This window comes from Theropithecus gelada, chromosome 1 (assembly GCF_003255815.1).
Source record: "Theropithecus gelada isolate Dixy chromosome 1, Tgel_1.0, whole genome shotgun sequence".
NCBI classification, from domain to species: domain Eukaryota; kingdom Metazoa; phylum Chordata; class Mammalia; order Primates; family Cercopithecidae; genus Theropithecus; species Theropithecus gelada.
The window spans coordinates 41452184-41473319 of record NC_037668.1 but is presented as its reverse complement, the minus strand read 5'-3'; the positions used below and the strand labels follow the sequence as shown (position 1 = coordinate 41473319).

Genomic DNA, 21136 nt, shown 5'->3' with positions numbered 1-21136 from the left:
AATCTGGATAGCCATGTACAGAATGGAAGTCGATCCCTATCTTTCACTGTATACAAAAATCAAGTAAAAGTGGTTTAAAGTCTTGAGCCAGCGCGGTGGCTCACTACCTGTAATGCCACCACTTCGGGAGGCTGAGGTGGACAGATCATGAGGTCAGAAGATCGAGACCATCCTGGCCAACATAGTGAAACCCCGTCTCTACTAAAAATACAAAAATTAGCTGGGCATGGCAGCACGTGATCGTAGTCCTAGCTACTCGGGAGGCTGAGGCAGGAGAACTGCTTGAACCCGGGAGGTGGAGATTGCAGTGAGCCAAGATCGCGCCACTGCACTCCAGCCTGGTGACAGAGCGAGATTCCATCTAAAAAATAATAATAAAAAAAAAGCAAAGTGGTTTAAAGTCTTAAATCTAAGACCTGAAATTATGAAGCCAGAAGAAAAACCTGAAAAATTACTCCAAAACATTGATGGGGCAAAGATATTCTGTGTAAGACTAAGACCTGAAATTATGAAACCAGGAGAAAAACTTGAAAAAATGCTCCAGAACATTGGTTGGGGCAGAGATATTTTGTGCAAGGCCTCAAAAGCGTAGGCAATCAAAGCAAAAATAGACAAATGGGATTACATCAAGGCAAACAGCTTCTTCTGCACAGCAAGGGAAACAATCAAAGTGAAGAGATGACCCACAGAATGGGAGAACATTTTTATAAGCTACCCAACTGGCAAGAGACTAATAACTAGAATATGCAAGGAGCTCAAACAAGTCAATGGGAAAAAATCAAGTGATCCCATTTTTAAACGGGCAAAAGTTCTGAATAGACAGTTTTCAAAAGATGGCACACAAATGGCCAACAGATAGATGAAAAAATGCCCAATATCACTAATCATCAGAGAAATGCAAATCAAAACCACAATGACATATCATCTTATCCCAGTTAGAATGGCTTTTATCAAAATGACAAGAAATAACAGATGCCCGTGAGTATATGGAGAAAGGGGGACTCTTGTAGATTGTTTATGGGAATGTAAATTAATTAGTGTAGCCCCTATAGAAACTGCATGGAGGTTCTCCAATAAACTAAAATTACCATATGATCCAGCAATCCCATTACTGGGCATATATCCAAGAGAAAGAAAATCAGTATATCAAACAGATGTCCTCACGACCATGTTTACTGCAGTACTATTTACAATATCCAAAACATGAAATCAACGTAAGTGTCCATGAATGGATGAATGGATACAGAAAATGTGGTACATATATCTATATAATGAAATTAAATTCAACCATTAAAAGTGAAATTTTGTCATTTTCAGCCATATGGATGGAACTGGAGGTCATTATGTTCAAATAATCATTATGTAAAACAATGTCATTATGTAAAATAATCCAAGCACAGAAAGACAAATAACGCATGTTCTCACTTATACATGGGAGCTTAAAAAGTGGATATCATGATGATAGAGAATAGAGTGGTGGTTACCAGAGGCGGGAAAGAGTTGGGTGCGAGGGGTGGGTGAACAGAGGTTGGTTAATGGGTACAAATATACACTTAGAAGAAGTAAGAACTGGAGTTTGATAGATCAGTAGGGATACTATAGTTGACATTAAGTGCGCATTTCAAAATAGCTAGAAGAGAATAATTGGAATGTTCCCAGTGTAAAGAAAAGAAATATTTAAGGTGGCAGATATTCAAATTATTTTGATTTGATTATATAAATGTATCAAATGGTCACATGTATCTCAAAAGTATGTACAACTACTATGTATCAACAAAAATAAATTAATTAAAAAACAAAAAAGAATTAGACTAGCTCAGCCTAGTGCCATGGTTGCCAAAGTTCAGTCCCCAGGCCAGCAGCACCGGCTTCCCCTGGGAACTCATGAGAAATCCAGCTTCTCAGCCCCACCCGATACCAACTGATTCCGAAGCTCAGGGGGTGGGCCTAGCATCTGTGTTTCAACAAGCCCCCAGGTGAAGCTGATGTGGCTCACGTTTGAGAACCGCTGGTTGGGTTGAAGCAGGGCTGTAGGAAATAGACTCCCACTGGCTTGATCTTCCTTTGGGAACAGCTGGGGAGAACCTCCGCCCTGGTCAGCTGGAGCCTCTGCTGTTGGTTGTGCACCCCATCTTGTTGATCTGGTTGCACTGTTGACCTTGGACACAATGCTCCGGCTCAATTGAGTTTCTGGTCACTCTCACATTCAGTGACTTTTTAATGCGTGTGGGTGGAAGGTGAGGCAGTGCTGACCAGCTGAGGGCAGCCGCAGTCTGTGGCCCTCTTTGGATTCCCCCTGCCCCTGCCCCTTGACCATCCCAGCTGCCTGGAAAGGACCAGATACATTGGGGGTAGGAGGGGGGTAAGTGACTGAGCAGGAGTCAAGTGCACAGAACTTTTCTCTCCTCGTCCCTCCTAGAATGTCCATATCCTCATCCTGGAACCTGTGAATATGTTAGTTTAGATTCAGAAGGAATTTTATAGTTGTGATTAAATTAAGGATCTTGAGATGGAGGTTATCTTGGGTTATCCAGGGAACCCAGTGTAGTCACAAGGATCCTTTAAGGGGAGAGAGAGAGGAAGGAAGAGGCTGCACTGCGGGCTCTCGACAGGGTGATGGTGCCACGAGATGGGGAGCGGTGATGTGCCCTAGAAGGTGGAAAAGACAAGGAAACAATTTGCCCCAGACTCTCTAGAAGGAACGCAGTCCTGAGGACCCACTGTAGACTCTTACCCGTAAGACAACTGCAAGAGGATGAATGTGTGTTGTTTTAAAGCACTGAGCTTATGATATTTTGAATAAATGTGCATTTATTCACATTTATAATAAAAACTGTCAAATAAACATGTGTTGCTTAAGGGCACTGAGTTTGTGGTATTTTGTTCCAGCAGCAACAGGAGACCAACGCATGGTCTTTCTGGACTTTTAAGGAACCTGCTTAGTTTCTTCCCAAGTCAGAGGCTTCACACATGCTGCCCCCATGGCCCAAGCCACCCTCTCTTCCCTCCCCACCTGTCCCTTCAGCTGGGTAATCTCCCTCAGCTCTCTGGCCTTGACCTACCTGATTCTCCTTGGCCCTACCTAGACAGGCCAGGTCTTCATTCATCACCCGTCAACCCCTGCCCGTTGACATCCTTTACCTTCGCACAAGTTTGTCCAACCCTCCGCCTGCAGGCTGAATGTGGCCCAGCATAAATTTGTAAACTTACTTAAAACATTATGGTATTTTTTGCTATATATTTTCAGCTCATCAGCTATCATTAGTGTAAGTTTGTTGTTGTTGTTGTTGTTGTTGGGATGGAGTCTCACTCTGGCGCCCAGGTTGGAGTGCAGTGGCACCATCCCAGCTCACTGTAACCTCCGCCTCCCGGATTCAAGCGATTCTGCGTCCTCAGCCTCCCGAGTAGCTGGAATTACAGGCATGAATCACTGTGCCCAGCTCATTTTTGTATTTTTAATAGAGACAGTATTTCACTGTGTTGGACAGGCTAGTTGCAAACTCCTGACCTCAGGCGATCCACCCATATTGGCCTCCCAAAGTGCTGGAATTACAGGCATGAGCCACTGTGTCCGGCCGGTGTTCATTTTTTTTATGTGTGTCCCAAGACAGTTCTTCCAATGTAACCCAGGGAATCCAAAAGATTGGACACCCCTGCTTAGCATATCCTGGGTCTCCCTCACTCCCCGCAATCCCTCACTGTCCCCCAGGGCCTCCAGCTGCAGCAGCTCTCTGTCCTGCAGCCATTTACCTCATGCTCCTCCCTGACTGCTGGACTGCGGCTCTGTGGGGTCAGGGCCAGGCCCAGATATGGCTCAATGGACGCTCAGTAGAATGGCTGGATGTTGGAGGTGTGAGGACAGCCAGCTCCACTTTACCCCACAGCTGTCTCCTGAGGCAGCCTTTCTGTACCCCCTGGCTCCTCCTCCTGTCATTCTTCATTCAACTCATTCATTCAACTCCTGTCATTCACTCATCCAACAAACATTTATAGAGCACCTAACCTGTGCCAGGCTCTGACTTTCAGTCAGGATGGAAGACAGCGTCCTTACATGGACACTTGGATGACTAAGGAAGGAACTTAGTAGGTGCCAAAGTGACCCTAAGGTAGGTGGCCTGAGGCCAGCAGGTGTCCTGTGAAAACAATGGCAAAGACTCAGATTCCCAAACTGGGAGTCATATTACTGGTCTGCAGTACAAAATCACTGACAAAACACACCTGTGCCCATGAGCCAAGCATGCAGAGGGCCAAAGGTGTCTGCTGGCATTTCTTCAAAGAGGCAGTTTTGTGTGAGCGCTGAGCATGCGCACTTGTGGACCCCTGTCCTAGGCGAGGACCATGCCTGAGTTCTTCTGCTAGGAGATCCACTCTGTCTCCCAAATCACTCACCAGAGGCTCTGCCCTCTGCCCAGGCTCATAAAGATTTGAGAGCTCAGCCAGGTGCAGTGGCTCACGCCTGTAATCCCAGCACTTTGGGAGGCCGAGGCAGGGGGATCACGAGGTCAGGAGTTCCAGACCAGCATGATCAATATGGTGAAACCTCGTCTCTACTAAAAATACAAAAATTAACCGGGCGCAGTAGTGCGCACCTGTAGTCCCAGCTACTCAGGAGGCTGAGGCAGAAGAATCACTTGAACCTGGGAGGCGAAGGTTGCAGTGAGCCGAGATCATGCCACAGCACTCCAGCCTGGGCAACAGAGCGAGACTCCATCTCAAAAAAAAAGCAAACAAACAAACAAAAAAGATTTGCGAGCTCAGAGACAGAGGAAATGCCATGTGTCTTCCCCTTCCGAGTCCCATGGGGCCAGAGCACGCCTTCCGCTGCCTTGGCAATGACAGACAAGCTGGGGTCCTTCCCAATCGCCAGCTCTACAGCACTGCCCTCCTGGGAACCACATTCGGTCATTCTGTGGAGTTTTCACGATGGGTTTCATCATCAGATTCGTTTCCTCCATGGGACTAGACTCTTCAGCAAGTCACATTACCTCTCCGGACCTCAGCTTCCCCTCCTGTGAAACAACAGGGTGGAACTTAAGGGCCCTTCCTGTTTTCTCTGACAGTCTGAATCTGTCTTGTGAACGTACAGAGCTCCACAATAGTGTCAAAGAGCTTTAATTGTGGGATGGAAAGAAAGGAACCTGTGGGATTTGAGGAGGGGACAGGTACCGCCAAATGCAGATGATTATTCTGAGGGCATCCTTGACAGGCCTGATATTGTACTCTGAGTTTATCTGCAGCCGCTTGTTGTCTGGCAAGTCCAGGGATGCTGTGGGTCTCCAGTTGGTTCTATCTGAGCTGCTACTGGGGTGGCAGCTCTCAGAAGTGTGGGACAGGATGCAGGCGATGGGGAGGGACCGGAATCGCATATTCCCTGCAGGACATAGCACACGACGGTGGTCTGGGGTAGGATGAAGTGTAAGTGCTCTGCTTCAGGCCAGCCTTGGGTGCGAGCCATCTCTGCTTAAGTTGTTCATAGAGTCCATAGTTTGTAGGGGGAGCTGCAAGAGAAACCAGGGTCCCGTTGAATGGGGCTTAGAGAAGGAGTCTTGCTCTAAATGGCCATGAGACTGGACAGCAGGGGCCCTGGAGATTTTCCCAGGCTGCTCTGTCAGGCACCAAGGCCGGCAGAGCCCGAGGGAAAATGTCTTGCAGAGAGCATTGGTTCAGTCAGTCCCTGGCGGTCTCAAGGTGCACCTGCATCCCAAGTGCTCAGGGGAGACCAGGCTCTGCCATGGGGGCCCTGGAGAAGTCAGCCCCCATGGTGAGGTTGTGCGTGGCCTCGCTGGTCCTGAGTAATTGTCCCACCCCTGTCGGGAAGGAAGCTGTGTGCATGGAGAGTGATGTTGAGAAGAATCCCATGCAAAAGTAATGCAGAGTGACCAGCAGCTCATCCTCTGACCTATGTCCCTTTGCATCAAAAGGTAGGACCACAAAGAGATGGCACTGCTCTGTGTCCTCATTAGGGTGGACGTGGCTTGAAATGTAAATCAGATCAAGGCACTCTCCTACAAAAATGCATTCCAGGTCTTGGGATTGTGGGTAGGACAAATTTCATTCCCTTCACTGTGCCCTATGAGCCCCTACATGGCCCTCCTCCATTCCTGCCTTAGACCTTTTTCATTTACTGTTCTTTCCTCTGGAATGCCCTCCCCATCAATCCCTGTATGGCTCCCTTCTTCCCAACTCAACTATCTCCTCAACAAAGACCATCCCTCACTTTTCCAAGGAGGAATGTGTGAACCAAAGGAGGCTCACAAATTCACCACCTCACTTTCTATCCATTACCTGTTTTCTCTCCATAGCACACATTCCTGTCTAAAATTATCTATGTGATCTTAAGTGTTCTTACTTTTTAGTGGTGTCTTACCTGTTTCCCCACTGGAATGTCAACTCCCCGAGGCCAGAAATTCCTCAGTGTTTGTTACCATTGCAGCAAGGAGCACTACCTGGGAAATATTGTCACTATTCATGTAGTAAATACGACTGGGAGGAAGGATGCGTGGATGCGCTCCCTGCCACCTGTGCTCTAAGCATGCCATCATGGGGCACAGGTGATGGCTTCATTACACAGCCAAGATTATCCCGTATCAAGGGGAGAGCACAGGAGGCAGCCCTGAGGGGACAATAGGACTCAGCCCCGACTGTGTCATCCACTGCTCTCCTGGAGCCAGGGCCACCTGTGTGGCTCCTTCTGCATAAGGCAGGTATAGCTGCATTGGTCTGTGCACCTTTACAGACCAATTCAGAGGAAAACCCTGAATTATAAAAATACCAAGAAGGGGGAAGTCAGACTTCTCTGGCAGCCACAGCAACTTCTGTCCATTCCAGGTGCGGAGTGGAGGCAGCCCCGGGTTGTAACCATGCCGGTTGTAATGGTCGTCATAGGTGCTGATCAGGTAGCGATGTGGGGGTTCCTGGTGGTGGGTGATCAGGTGTTTGTAGGGGAGCCCCTGGAAGGACAGACACAGTGGGCTCATTACTGATAGGAGCAAGGCATCCGCCTGGCCATGGTGGAGACAGGAGCTGCCACATGTAGGGGTCTTTGGTGCCAATGGAGAGAGTGGGCATCCAAGGGCTGGCAAAAGGTCTTCAGAAACACACTTGTTTATCCCACTCTGAGGCATCCCACTTTCAAACACATCCCAGCTAGCTGCAGTCAGTTCTCTGTATGGCCGGTCCCATTGCCAAGTCAATTCATTCCTAGAATGAGCTACGTTGGCACATTAAAATGAAAGCCAGGACATCCTGCTGAATGAGAAGAGTCAGTACCACCTCACTTGTGACCTGAAATTGCAGCCTATTTGTCTCAAGTCTCATGCATCCAAGCCTGTTCCTAAGGGCAAGGAAAAGATGGTGAAAGCCAGCCTGACGTGTGTGCCTTATATTTCAGTCTGTTACTGTGGGAAGAATCAGAGAACACCCTATAAATTATCTTCTCTTGCACACGATTTACTGCTCGCTCAGTTGGAAACTAGGGGAGTGATTTCTTTGGTGAGGAGTAATTTACAGGGAGAAGAAAGCCATGTTCTCCTTACTCTGCGATGTCTGCCTGATTCAGTGCTTTTCCTAAGAAAATCCTCTTGGGCCCAGAAGGGAATCCTGGGGAACTGTACTGATTTACAAGAGGGGATAATGTTGATTTCCATGCTTGTCCTCTTGTCTGGAGCAGACAGGGAGGCCTGTGTCTGCTATGGTCTGGAAATGCCAGCTGCACCCAATATTTCAAGTGGTGGTCCCATAAATAAGTCAGATCACAATGCCAGAGGAAGACAAGGGGGGTGGGCACAGACATTAAGCAGGATTCCCAAGATCCACATCGCCAGGTACCCCATAGTGTATTTCCAGTGCCGAAGTGACTTGGAGGGTTTCCCATCAACAGAGGGAAGTGCAGAAGCAGCCTCGTGGCTTGGGAGGGAGAGACGCCAGGAGGAATTTTCTCGTAGTTTCTCTTGATTTGGGGTGTGGTCCTGCTGTCTTTATTGGGTGCCTGGGATTTTTCCTTATTTGGGAAAGTGACAGACACAGAGACAACTACCTTTGAAAGAAGAGCTTGTTACTTACAGTTCTCAAGAGGAAGAGTACGCCACGCCCTGCAGGGCCACATAAGGAAGCACCAGTGTTGGTCGTTGGTCGGGAGGCGGAAGGAACGAGCGGGGAGCAGGGCCCAGAGCCTTTACTGTGGTTTCCATGGGAACCATTGGGTGAGGCAAGTTTAGGGTGGACAAGTTTAGGACTGGATGTGTGAATAGTTTGTGGGCTCTGGGCCCTAGAGGTGGTCTCTACTATCTACTACTTAGCCCTGGGGTGATTTAAGGCAGAGGAAACATTGGCTTGGTGTGTGAGAATCAGATAAAGGAGGCGGTTGGGGATATGAGCTTTGGAATCGTTTTTGCCTAAGAAGGAAGAGCAAGTGGGAGTGGAGAGTGGGAGATGGAGAAGGAAGCTGTCCTAGGAGAAGGAGGGCATCATGAAGGAAACAGAAGAGCCGACAGAGTTGAAGCAGCCGTGTGGTAGCAGGGTTATGTTCAGAGCCCCATCCCACAAGCAGGCAATTTGAACAGAAACATTAGACATAAATATTCAGGACTGGGCACAGTGGCTCATGCCTGTAATCCCAGCACTTTGGGAGGCCAAAGTGGGCAGATCACTTGAGACCAGGAGTTCAGGACCAGCCTGACCAACAGAGCAAAACCCTGTCTCTACTAAAAATGCAAAAAAAAATTAGCTGGGTGTGATGGCACACACCTGTAATCCCAGCTACTCGGGAGGCTGAGGCAGGAGAATTGTTCCAACCCAGGAGGCCAAGGTTGCAGTGAGCCAAGATCGCACCACTGCACTCTAGCCTGGGTGACAGAGCGAGACTCTGTCTCAAAATAAAGAAAAGAAAAGAAGAGGAGAGGAGAGGAGAGGAGAGGAGAGGAGAGAAGAGAAGAAAGGAAAAGAAAAGAAGAAATGAATGTTCAATTGTCTGTTCTTTTGGAGAGGACAGTGCAGGGTGTGGGTGGGGTGGGGGCGGGGGTTCTTAATTTTAACTAGATTGTATGTTAAACTCTTGGTCAGAGCTTGTAATGGGTCCAAAGGTCTTTCAGAAAAGCTCTCTAAATGCTCTACAATGTACTGAGAACTAGGGTCAATACCTCACACACATGGATGGTTGGAGACCAAGAGCCCCCGATCCTGGCTTCTAACTTTGACTTGTTTATGTTAAAATTCACTTGTGTCTTTGGTGCCCACTACCGGTGAAGCTCAGCAGCCCCAGAGCATCAGCTTGCTTGGGGATGTCAGCGTGGTCTGAGGATGAGGGAGTGGCCTGGGGTTGCCAGCACAGAGCTGAAAATCTGTTGCTGCTTATCCTAACGTGGATCCCTAAATGCAGTATGCAAATAGGCGACTCTGGCAGATGACGAATGGAATCTGAGGACATTCTTTGCCTGAGTTGCAGAGCAGCAATTTGCTTCATCCCTTACCATTAAGCCACACAGCTTTGAAAAAGACACTTGACACCTCCGGCCGCTGAGCTGAATGGTCTCTTGGGTCCCTCCAAACACTAAAATGCCCCAATTCCAAAAGATGTCCACGACCTTATTCCGTGCCTCTCTGCTGCCACCCTGAGCTGAAGCAGGTGTAGTAGGGTCAGGTGCGGTGGGAGCGGGGAGACAGAAATCACTTATGAGAACAGCAGGCTGGCAAAAGAAACAAGTCAAGGGAACTCCCAGAGTGTGGTGGGGACAGAGCACAGCTGCGCACCCAGTGGGTGAGCACCTACAAGCTCACTCTCCCCAGGCTGTGCCGGCTGGGAGCTGCCCACAGCAGTTACTGTAGGAGACCGCTTTCCCTGCTGTTCCTGGAAGCGCCAGGATCTCTGAGCCTCTGGCACACCAAGTTAATAATTGTCTCCTATATACTCACCAGGGGGGATTGCTAAAGGTAATAATAGTCTCAAATGCCCCTCCTTGGGTGTGGGGGGCATGTTCTGAGGTTGCAATGCCCTGCTTTCTGCTTCCAACCCCTGGAACACCATGATTCCCACAGACAAGTGCCCAGTCAATACAACGTGTGAATGGTGCTTGACTTTTCATACAAAAGAACAGGAAGCTGCAGCACGGATAATACACAACACTGTTTGTCCAAATACATCACTGCTAGCTGCTTTTGCAGTGCCTTATGTGATTCCCGACTACATGCATCATTTACCTTTTTGTTGCTGTTTCTCACATTCTTTGCCCATATTCTGTTGGAAGAGTGTGATCCAGGTGCTGGGATATAGGTTGGAGGGAAGGCTACCAGTTTGAGATTAAACAGATCATCAGCCCACACAGGTAATTATGGGTTAGTGCTATCTGCAGCCCCTGGGCTGGGAGGGTATTAATGAGACTACTCCTGTTTTCCCCAAGAGGATAATAAACCTATAAGAACCTGGCTGGTGTACCCTGAGCTGTGGGTGGGGTCCAGGCCTGAGTGTCCCAGCCGCCACTCCCTCTTACCTCAACTTTCCTTTTCCCGTACCACCTGGAGATCTGGTCCGGTCTGTGGTCTGGGAAAGGGATGTATTCTTTTCCGTAAATGGATTGGGGTGTCTTGTCAGTGTCTCTGGTGAACTGGAAAAGACCAAATATTCAGGAAAACCTCTGAGATGCCACTTCTCAAACTTCTGCTGGGTCCCCTTACCTCATGGGCCATCAGAAGATGGGTCAGGAAAAGGTAAATACAAACCCCAGGACATCCTGCTCAACACAGGAAAAGAGCTTGCTCGGGGACAGGGAGCCTACCATGTGTCACCCCTGGGAAGAGCTGTCATTGTCTCCCCTGGCCACCTTCTCATCGTCCGCACCTATGTCCTTTCTCATCTTCTCTCTCCCTGCTCTTGTCTCCTTTTTGCCTCCTCCTTTTTTTTAAATTTTTTTATTTTTTTTATTTTTGGACACGGAGTCTCGCTCTGTCACCAGGCTGGAGTGTACTGGTGCAATCTCGGCTCACTACAACCTCCATCTCCCAGGTTCAAGCGATTCTCCTCTCTCAGTCTTGGAGTAGCTGGGATTACAGGCATGCGCCGCTGTGCCCAGCTAATTTTTGTATTTTCAGCAGAGACAGGGTTTTGCCATGTTGGCCAGGACAGTCTCGATCTCTCAACCTTGTGATCTGCCCGCCTCGGCCTCCCAAAGTGCTGGGATTACAGGTATGAGCCACTGTGCCCAGTCCTCCCTTTCTTTCTCTTCTTCGTTCCTCACTCTTTCCAACTCTCTCACTTTTTAAATTACATTTTGTTCTCTAATTAGTTTTCTTAACGTTTAATATGGTAAAATATATTCAACATAAAATTCATTTACCATTTTAGCCATTTTCAACTCTACAGTTCAGTGACATTCACACTGTTGTGCAACTATCACCACCATCCATCTCTAGAACTCTACTTACCTTGCAAAACTGAAACTCCGTGACCGTTAAGCACCAACTCTCCATTCTCCTCTCCCTGCAGCCCTTGGCAACCATCATTCTACTTTCTCTGCATGACCTTGCCTGTTACAGGCACCCTATGTAAGTAGAATCATACAATGTTTGTCCTTTTGTATCTTAGCTCACTTAGTATAATGTCTTCAAAATTCATCCATTTGATAGCATGTGTCAGAATCTTCTTCCTTTTTAAGGTCTGATTATATTCCATGGTATACTTACACATTTTGTTTATCCTTTCATCCATCAGTGGGCACTTGGGTTGCATCCACCTTATGGCTACTGTGAACAGTTACTATTAATGTGAATGTACAATATCTTGTTGAGTCCCTGCGTTTGATTCTTTTGGGCATACAACCAGAAGCATAATTGCCGGATCATATGGTAATTCTATGTCTAATTTTTTGGGAGAACTGCCATATTAGTTTTCCACAGTGGCAGTATCATTTAGGGTCCAAGGGTTCCCATTTCTTCATATCCTCACCAACACTTGTTATTTTCTGTTTTTTGATACTAGCCGTATTAAAGGGTGAAGTGGTATCTCATTGTAGTTTTGATTTGGACTTCCCTAATAATCAGTGAGGTTGACTATGTTTATGTGTTTATCGGCCATTTGTACATCTTCTTTGGAGAAATATCTATTCAGCTCCTTTGTCATTTTTTAATCAGGTTGCTTGTCTTTGGTTATTGTTGAGTTATAGAAATCCTTTACATATTCCAGATATTAGCCCCTTATCAGATATGTGAGTTGCAAATATTCTCTCCCACTCCTCTGGTTATCATTTACTCTGTTGATAGTGTCCTTTGAGGCACAAAGTCTTTTGTTTTGATGACGTCCAATGTATTATTTTTTTCTTGTGTTGCTTGTGCTTTTGGTGTCATATCAAGAAATTCTTGCTAAAGCCAATGTCATAAGACTTTTCCCCTGTGTTTTCTTCTTTTTTATTTAATTTAAAAAAGAGAGAGATGGGCTCTTGCTACGTTGCCCAGGCTGGTCTTGAACTCCTTGCCTCAAGTAGTCCTCCCGCCTCAGCCTCTCAAAGTGCTGGGATTACAGGCATGAGTCATCACACCCAAACCCCTGTGTTTTCTTCTAAGAGTTTTGTAGTTTTAGGTCTTATCCAGGTCTTTGATCCACTTCGAGTTCAGTTTTGTATATGGAATGAGGGAAGGACCTAACTTTATATTTTTACACACAGATATCCACTTTACCGAACACCATTTGTTGAAGAAATTGTCCTTTCCCCCACTGAACAGTTTTAGCATCCTCGTCAAGAGTCGTTTGATCGTATATACAAATGTTTGTTTGTAGGCTCTTTTGTTCTATAGGTCTATGTGTCTGTCTGTATGCCGGTATCACACTGTCTTCATTACTGTGGCTTTTAGTAAGTTTTGAAACCAAGAAATGTGAGTCTTCCAATTTTGTTCTTTTTTTCAAGACTATTTTGGCTATTTGGAGTCTCTTGAGATTTTACATGAATTTTAGGATGGATTTCATGTCCGCAAAAACTTTACTGAGGTTTCGATAGCGATTGCATTGAATCTGTAGATAGCTTTGTGTAGTATTGATGTCTTAACAAGATGAAGTCTTCCATCCATGAACACAGGGTGTCATTCCATTTATTTATGTCCTCTTTATTTTTTTCAGCAGTGTTTTGTAGTGTTCAATGTATATAAGCCTTTCATCTCCTTGGTTAAGCCTACTCTTAAGTATTGTATTTTTTGATGTTACTGTAAATAGAATTGTTTTCTTAATTTCCTTTTCAGAGTTCACTGTTAGTGTTTACAAACACAATCAACTTTTGCATACTTTGCTTAACTCGTTTATTAGTTCTAACAGTTTGTGTGTGGGTGCATGTGTGTTTCCGATATATAAAATCATTAGGGGTTTCCTATATATAAAATCATGCCATCTGCAAAAAGAAAGATAATTTTACTTTTTCCTTTCTAATTTGGAAGCTGTTCTTTTACTTTCCTAATTTTTCTGGCTAGAACTTCCAGTTCGATGTTGAATAAAAGTGGCAAAAGCTGGCATCTTTGTCTTATTCCTAATCTTAAAGGAAAAGCTTTCAATCTTTCACCATCGAGTATTATGTTAGCTGTAGGTTTTTGTTATTATGTTGAGGCAGTTTCCTTCTATGTGTAGTTTGTCGAATGCTTTTTTTTTTTTTTTATAAAAAGAAGTTTAATTTTGCCCAATGCTTTTTCTACACTGTGATGATCAGGTAGTTTTTTTTCCTTCGTTCTAGTATATTGATTAATTTTTATATATCAAACTTTTTTTTTTTTTTAAGACAGAATTGGCCAGGCTGAAGTGCAGTGGTGAGATCTTGGCTCACTGAGACCTCCACCTCCCAGGTTCAAGCCATTTTCAAGCTGGGACTACAGGCACGTGCCACCATACCCACATAATTTTTGTATTCTTTGTAAAGACGAGGTTTCATCATGTTGGCCTGGCTGGTCTCGAACTCATGACCTCAACTGATCTGCCTGCCTCGGCTTCCCAAAGTGCTGGGACTATAGGCGTGAGCCACTATGCCCAGCCCTGAACCATTCTTGCATTCCAGGAATGAATCTCACTTGGTCATGGTGTATATAACCCTTTTAATATAATATTGAATTGGGGTTTCTACTATTTACTTGAGGATTTTTGCATCAATATTCATAAAGAATACTGGTTTGTAGTTTTCTTTTCTTGTGATGTCTTCATCTTTAGTATCAGGGTCATGCTGGCCTCATAAAATTAGTTAGAATTTATTTCCTCCTCTTCAATATTTTGGAAGCATTTGAGAAGGACTGATGTTAATTCTTTTTAAAATATTTGTTAGAATTCACCACTGAAGTCATTTGGTCTTAGGCTTTCCTTTGTTGGGAGATTTTTGATTACTAATTCAATCTCTTCACTAGTTATAGATCTATTCAGATTTTCTATTTCTTTATAATTCAGTCTTGATAGATTATATATTTCTTGGAATTTCTCCATTTCATGGAGAATTATGTAAGTTATCCAATTGTTAGCATAAATTGTTCACAGTACTCTCTTATTATCTTTTTAAGTCAGAAAAAAGTTGGTAATTATTTCACACTTTCATTTCTAATTTTAGTTACTTGCATCTCCTCTTTTCTTCCCTTAGTCAATATAGATAAACATTTGTAAATTTTATTGAGCTTTTCAAAAAACCAAGTTGGTTTTCTGTTTGTTTGCTTGCTTGTTTGTTTAGAGATGGAGTCTCAGTCTGTCACCCAGGCTGGAGTGCAGTGGTACAATCTCAGCTCACTGAAACCTCTGCCTCCCAGGTTCAAGCAATTCTCCTGCCTCAGTCTCCCTAGTAGCTGGAATTACAGAAATGCACCACAGCACCCAGCTAATTTCTGTATTTTTGGTAGAGATGGGGTTTCACCATGTTGGCCAGGCTGGTCTCGAACTCCTGACCTCAGATGATCCACCCACCTCAGCCTCCCAAAGTGCTGGGATTACAGGCATGAGCCACTGCACCTGGTCCTAACTTGGTTTTATTGATTTTTTTCTGTTGTTTTTCTATTTTCTATTTTACTTACCTCTTCTCTAAATCTTTAATTTCCTTCCTTCTGCTAGCTTTGCATTTAGTTTGTTCTTTGTTTTTCTGTTTTCTTAAAGTGTAAAGTTAGGTTAATTTGAGATATTTATTCTTTTTTAATGTGTTTACAGCTGTTAATTTCCCTCCTAACAGTACTTTCACTGCATCCCATAAGTTTTGGTATGTTGTATTTTCATTATTATTTTCTAATTTTTCTGTGATTCTTTTCTTTACTGATTGTTTTTTTAAAACAGTGTGTTGTTTAATTTCCACATATTTGTGGATTTTTCCGTATTTCTTCTGCTACTGATCTTTAAGTTCATTTCATTTGTGATCAGAAAAGATACTTTTTATGATTTTAATCTTTATAATTTATTAAAACTTGTTTTGTAGTCTAACATATGGCCTATCCTGGAGAATATTCCATATGTACTTGAGAAAAAAAAAAACACCTATTCTGCCTTTGTTGGGTGGAGTGTCTGTCAGATCCAATTGGTCTATAGGGTTGTTCAAGTCCTCAATTTCCTTACTGATCTTCTGGGTTTTTTTATCCAGTATTAAAAGTGGGGTATTGAAGTACCTTACTATTAGTGTGGAGCCATCTATTTCTCCCTTCAATTCTGTCCATGTTTGCTTCATATATTTCAGAGCTTTAATATTTGGTGTATACATGTGTGTAATTATTGTACCTTCTTCTTGGTGAATTGGCCCTTTCATCAATATATAATGTCCCTCTTTGTCTCATAATAGTTTTTAACCTAAAGCCTACTTTGTCTGATATTAGCCATATACCTGCTCCCTTCTGGCAAAAAAAAAAAATATCTTTTTGCTTCCTTTCACTTTCAACTTACATGTGTACTTCAAGCTATAGTCTGTCTCTTGTAGGCAGCATATAGTTGATCCTGTTTTATAAATCTCTCTGCTAACGTATGCCTTTTATTTGGAAGTTTAATCCATTTACATTTAAAAGTGATTATTGATAGGGAAGGACTTACTTTTGCCATTTTAGTATTTGTTTTCTGTATGTCTTGTAGATTTTTGTCCCTTATTTGCTCTCTTATTGTCTTCTTTTGTGTTTAATTTTTGAGGGCCACATTTTGATTCCCTTATTATTTTCTTTTGTGAATATTCTATAGGCATTTTCTCTGTGGGTACCATGGGGATTATACACAATATCCTACAGCTATAACAACATATTTTAAATTGTGACCAACTGAAATTGCATAACAAAACTCTACTCTTTTATAGCTTTACCTCTCTCTGCTTTATGTTATTAAAGTCACAAATTACATCTTTATATAATGCATACTCATTTACATAGATTTATAATTTTATGCCTTTGTCTTCTAAATTCTGTCAAAAATAAAGACTGGAATTACACTCCAAAATTATAATAACCCTAGCTTTTATGATTTTCTACATATTTACCTTTACTGGACAACTTTATATTTTTGTATGCCTTCAAGTTACTGTCTAATGTCCTTTTGTTTCAACTTGAAGGATTCTCTTTAGCTTTCCTGGCAAGGTAGGTCTACTGTCAATAAACACCCTCAGTTTTTGTTTATCTGGGAATGTTTTAACTTCTCCCTCATTTTTAAAAGACAGTTTTGTGGGATACAAAATTATCAGATAACAGTATTTTTTTATCAGCACTTTAAATATATTATCCCACTGCCTTCCAGGCTCCAAGGGTTCTGCTGAGAAAATTCCCTAATAATCTGTTTTTTTGTTTGTTTGTTTGTTTGTTTGTTTTTTGAGACAGGGCCTCACTCTCACTCTGTCACCCAGGCTAGAGTGCAGTGGCATGATTCTGGCTTACTGCAACCTCCACCTCCCAGGCTCAAGTGATCCTCCCACCTCAGTCTCCTGAGTAGCTGGGACTACAGGCATATACCACCATGCCCAACTAATTTGTATATATTTTGTAGACATAGGGTTTTACCATGTTGCCCAGTTGGTCTTGAACTCCTGGGCTCAAGCAGTCTACCTGCCTTATCCTCCCAAAGTGCTGAGATTCAGACATGAGCCACCTCATCTGGCCAATCCCCTAATAATCTCACTGAGGAGTCATTGTTCTTGATGAGTTACTTTTCTTCCGGTGCTCTCAAGATTCTGTCTTTGTTTTGGGTTTCAATATTTTAATTATAAAGTGTTTCAATGAGGGACTCTCTAGATTTTTCCTACCTGGAGTTCATTGAACTTCTTGGATTTGTAGATCTATGTATTTACTCAAATTTGGGAAGATTTTAGTCATTATTTTTTCAAATACTCTCTTGGCCCCTTTCTCTCTCTCTTCTCCTTATGCAATTCCCTTAATGCATATATTAATCTGCTTGATAATGTCCCATAAGTCCCTTAGGCTCTGTTCACTGCCTTTAAATTTGCTGATTCTTTCTCCTGCCTATTCAAATCTGCTGTTGAATTCTTCCATTGAATTTTTCAATTCAGTTATTGCATTTTTCAGCTCTAAAACTGGTTTGACTCCTTTTTATAATTTCAATCTCCTTTTTGATATTCTCATTTTGTTCATGTATTGTTTTCCTGATATACTTTAGTTCTTTGTGTCCTTTACCTATTTGTCCATATTTAAGATGGTTGTTTTAAAGTATTTGATTAGTACCTTGATGCTTGTGTTTATTCAGGGAGAGTTTCTCTCACTTTATTTTTTTCCTTTGGATGGGCCTTTTTTTTTCCTGTATCTTTGTATGTCTGGTGATTTTTCATTGAAAATTGGGCATTTGAAAAGCAGCCAACTCTTCCAGTCTTTGTAGACTGGCTCTGTGCAGGGAAGACTTTTTCTAACTAGCAAGTAATGTTCTAAGCCTTGGGGTCAGCCCAACATGAAGGCTTAAAATATTCTCAAGTCTTTTCTGGTGTACATCTTGCCTGGACCTGTGTGTGTGTGTGTATGTGCGTGTGTGTTTTTGTGTTTTCTTAGTTCCCCTACATACACAGCTGCTTTTAAATGTTTTAATTTCCAAAAAAAGTCTAACCCCTGCTTCTTCTTCGACTTCAGATGTTCTATCGTATTCCTCTATGCACAATCTCTTGCCCTAGATATTTATAGATCTGTAATCCCCTGGCAGCTTTCACTAGCTGTGCCTGTCATTGCTTTCCATGGCTTTTCCCAGCCTGGGATCTGAACTATGCCACCTTTTCCCGTCTGAGCTCCAAGTTAGAAGAAATAGAGAGCAATCCCTCAGGCAGCCCCAGACAGGTTCAAATGTTGCTCCACTCACTCTGGATTTGAAGGAGGGAACTTGCAGCCAAGCTGCCACTTAGCCTAAAATGCAGACTATGCTATGCTGTGCTGGGGAGGTAGTGGGAAAGGACAAGTAAAAACATCATGAAATTTCCTATTCATTTTGAATGTGTCTTTTTCTTGATTGGCTATTTGACTGGGCTATATATCTTTGACTGTTTTCCAGAGCTCCTATAATGTTTTTGTGTTTTTTTCTTTAATGTTTCTATAGGGAATGAGAACCTGGAGCTTCTTAGTCCACTACCTTGTTGACGTCACTCCAACTCCACTACTTTTATGCAATCTTCTCTAGGTGTGAGACCAGGCCATAATATCCCTGAGTACTGCATCACCCATGGGCACCTGAAGGTATTCAACCAGTCCTTCCTGCTTTTGGAACTTCTCTTGTACACACCTGCTCACCAAACAAGGTCAAGTACATTTGTAGCTGATGGTGACTGAAGGTTGTATCTGGCCAGAGAGTGGTAATTACTAACGTTCTCCATGAAAACAGCCTTTAACCTTCCCTTCTTTTCCCCATACCAAAGCTGACATTTCTATTTCACTTTCTTTCCCTTGCCCACTTCCCAAGAAGACATGGGGAAGTCTAGATGTCTCTGAAAAACTTTAAGTGGCTCAGTCTTGCCAAACACAAATGAAGATATTCTATTTCAAGTATGCCAACTTGAAACTTTACCAACTCAGGCAAAGTATTTTCCAAAGACCTTTAAAACACAGAGGAAAACCAAGAGCCAAATTGTTCTGTTTGAAAGTAAAAATTGAGGCCAGGCGCGGTTGCTCACGCTTGTAATCCCAGCACTTTGGGAGGCCAAAGTGGGCAGATCACTTGAGGTCAGGAGTTCAAGATCAGCTTGGCCAACATGGTGAAACCCCCTCTCTACTAAGAATACCAAAAATTAGCTGGGCATGGTGCATGCACTTGTAGTACCAGTTACTTGGGAGGTTGAGGCAGGAGAATCACTTGAGCCCGGGAGGCGGAGGTTGCAGTGAACCGAGATCATGCCACTGCACTCTGGCCTGGGCAACAGAGCAAGACTGTGTCTCAAAAAAAAAGAAAAAAAGTAAAAATTGAAATGCATTAGTAGGGCAGGATTGTGGAAAGGTGCCAGAGAGCAGCAGCAAATCCCGACATCAATGCAGAGAGTGGCAAGCTGGCCTCAGGAGGTACCACATTCTGGGAAGGGCCAGAATAAGGAGAGCAAGTGTTCTTCAAATCAAGTATAAAGGAATTAAGGACAGAAAATATCCAGATGCCTAGAAACACTTCACTGAGAAGAGTGCTGAGAGGCACAACTATATTGACACCGTTACCGTATTTTCAATGTTCTTATTATATCTGTAACAGAGTGTCAATGGTCTTTTCGCTGACCAGTATAAACCAGTCATAGAAACCATGCAAAATGCATGAATATTGATGATTGCTTGAATGTAACTATCCTTTGTAGAGCACAAAGAGAACAAAGATGTATGTTACATATATGTTTTTCCATTGTGTATGTGCTCAGTTCCACTCATAAGTATAAATAGCTTCCCCACACACCTGCTGAATATTTAAGATGCAATCTTAATATTTTTAAGATGTAGTCATCTGCTGCCCTCCATTTGAAAACAGAGATGAAATTCACTCCTGCCTCTCCCCGTCGGTCCTCCCTCTGAGCCCTCTGTCCAGCCTCTCTCGTTTCCTTACCTTTCTCCTCTCTTCCACCCAATTTCCAGTGAGCACTTTCGTTGAGTACTTGGTCTCAATCTGCCAGCCTGGAGTAGAGAGTGGCTGTGGATTTACTGCAGTCAAAAACATGATAAGGATTTGCCCCAGGTTTCTTTGACTTGACACAGTTTAAGGCTTCAGGGGGAGAGGAAGGTGCTATGAAGTTGCTGAGTTTGGGGTGCCTATTTTGTCTTCCCAACTGGCCTCCTGACTGAGTAGTAGACTACTCCCTGCTAATCTCAGAGAATAAAATGGCCCCTCTACTGTTGACTGTCTCCATGGTGACAGACTCTGGGTATAAATACTCTCTGTAAGAGAACAGCTGATTCTGCAGAAGCAAAATTGACCGCACAGAAACAAATCAAACCAACCACCCCCACAAAAGCACTGGCCAGAAGAACCTGGTGTCTGTGTTGTCACCACAATACTAGTATCATCCTTGCTACACTTTTACAGTTGGGGTGAGTTAAAGTCTGCAACTATTTAATGAATGTTGATGTGTTTGCTCCAAGCAAAGACATTTATATACATTTATTCACCTGTTTAATCCTCACAGCTGCCCTCTGAGGCAGATGCCATTATTATACCCATTTTACAGATGAGGAGACTGAAGCAAAGAGATTAAGTAGCTGCCTAACGTCATGCAGTTGTGATGAGATTTAAATCCCATGAAGAGATTTAAATCCCCTCTGGTTCAGACCTAAACCACTGGGCTCCATTCCCTGTCTGCTACTTTGCAGGGGCTTGCACAAAGAATTCTGTCTTTGTGCTCGCACTGGTATAATATGGTTCATTCACTCAGTCTTCATTCATTCATTCCACAATCATTTCACATTCTATGTCAGGTGCTTAGCTACAGCTGCAATGCATTAGCAATTAGACCTGGGCACCATCCCCACAGAGCTCAGTCCAATGAGATAAAGGCCTTTGTCTTGCTCATTCATTAAGCAAAAAAAAAATTAAAAAGCACCAAGATATCCATCAACAGAGGGCTGGTTCAATAAATTGTAGTTCATCCGTATGATGAAATCCTCTGCAAGGGTTTTAATGGTTGACTTAGGAAGATGTCTATAACATGTGGTTAAGCTAACTAAACAAAACTCTGTGTGCTACAGTATCGCTTGCTAAAAATGAAGAGGCTGGATTTCAGTAGGCATT

The 21136-nt window shown here is 43.5% G+C and overlaps 1 protein-coding gene across 3 annotated transcripts; it reads right to left on the bottom strand.

Annotated features, from left to right (window-relative positions):
- Positions 1–5096: 5096 nt before the first annotated feature.
- C1H1orf158 (chromosome 1 C1orf158 homolog) lies at positions 5097–20258 on the bottom strand. Of its 3 annotated transcripts, XM_025403712.1 has the most exons (4): positions 19958–20258; positions 10485–10598; positions 6773–6950; positions 5097–5498 (listed from the first exon to the last, which is right to left on the bottom strand). In XM_025403712.1, exons 1-4 carry the CDS (start codon positions 20066–20068, stop codon positions 5317–5319), a joined length of 585 nt encoding a protein of 194 aa, XP_025259497.1. In that variant the 5' UTR covers positions 20069–20258; the 3' UTR covers positions 5097–5316. The 3 variants fall into 3 exon arrangements, with proteins under 3 accessions (XP_025259497.1, XP_025259504.1, XP_025259491.1); XM_025403719.1 differs by lacking the exon at positions 10485–10598 and having other exon boundaries at positions 19958–20157; XM_025403706.1 differs by lacking the exon at positions 5097–5498 and having other exon boundaries at positions 5979–6950.
- Between the last annotated feature and the right edge of the window lie 878 nt (positions 20259–21136).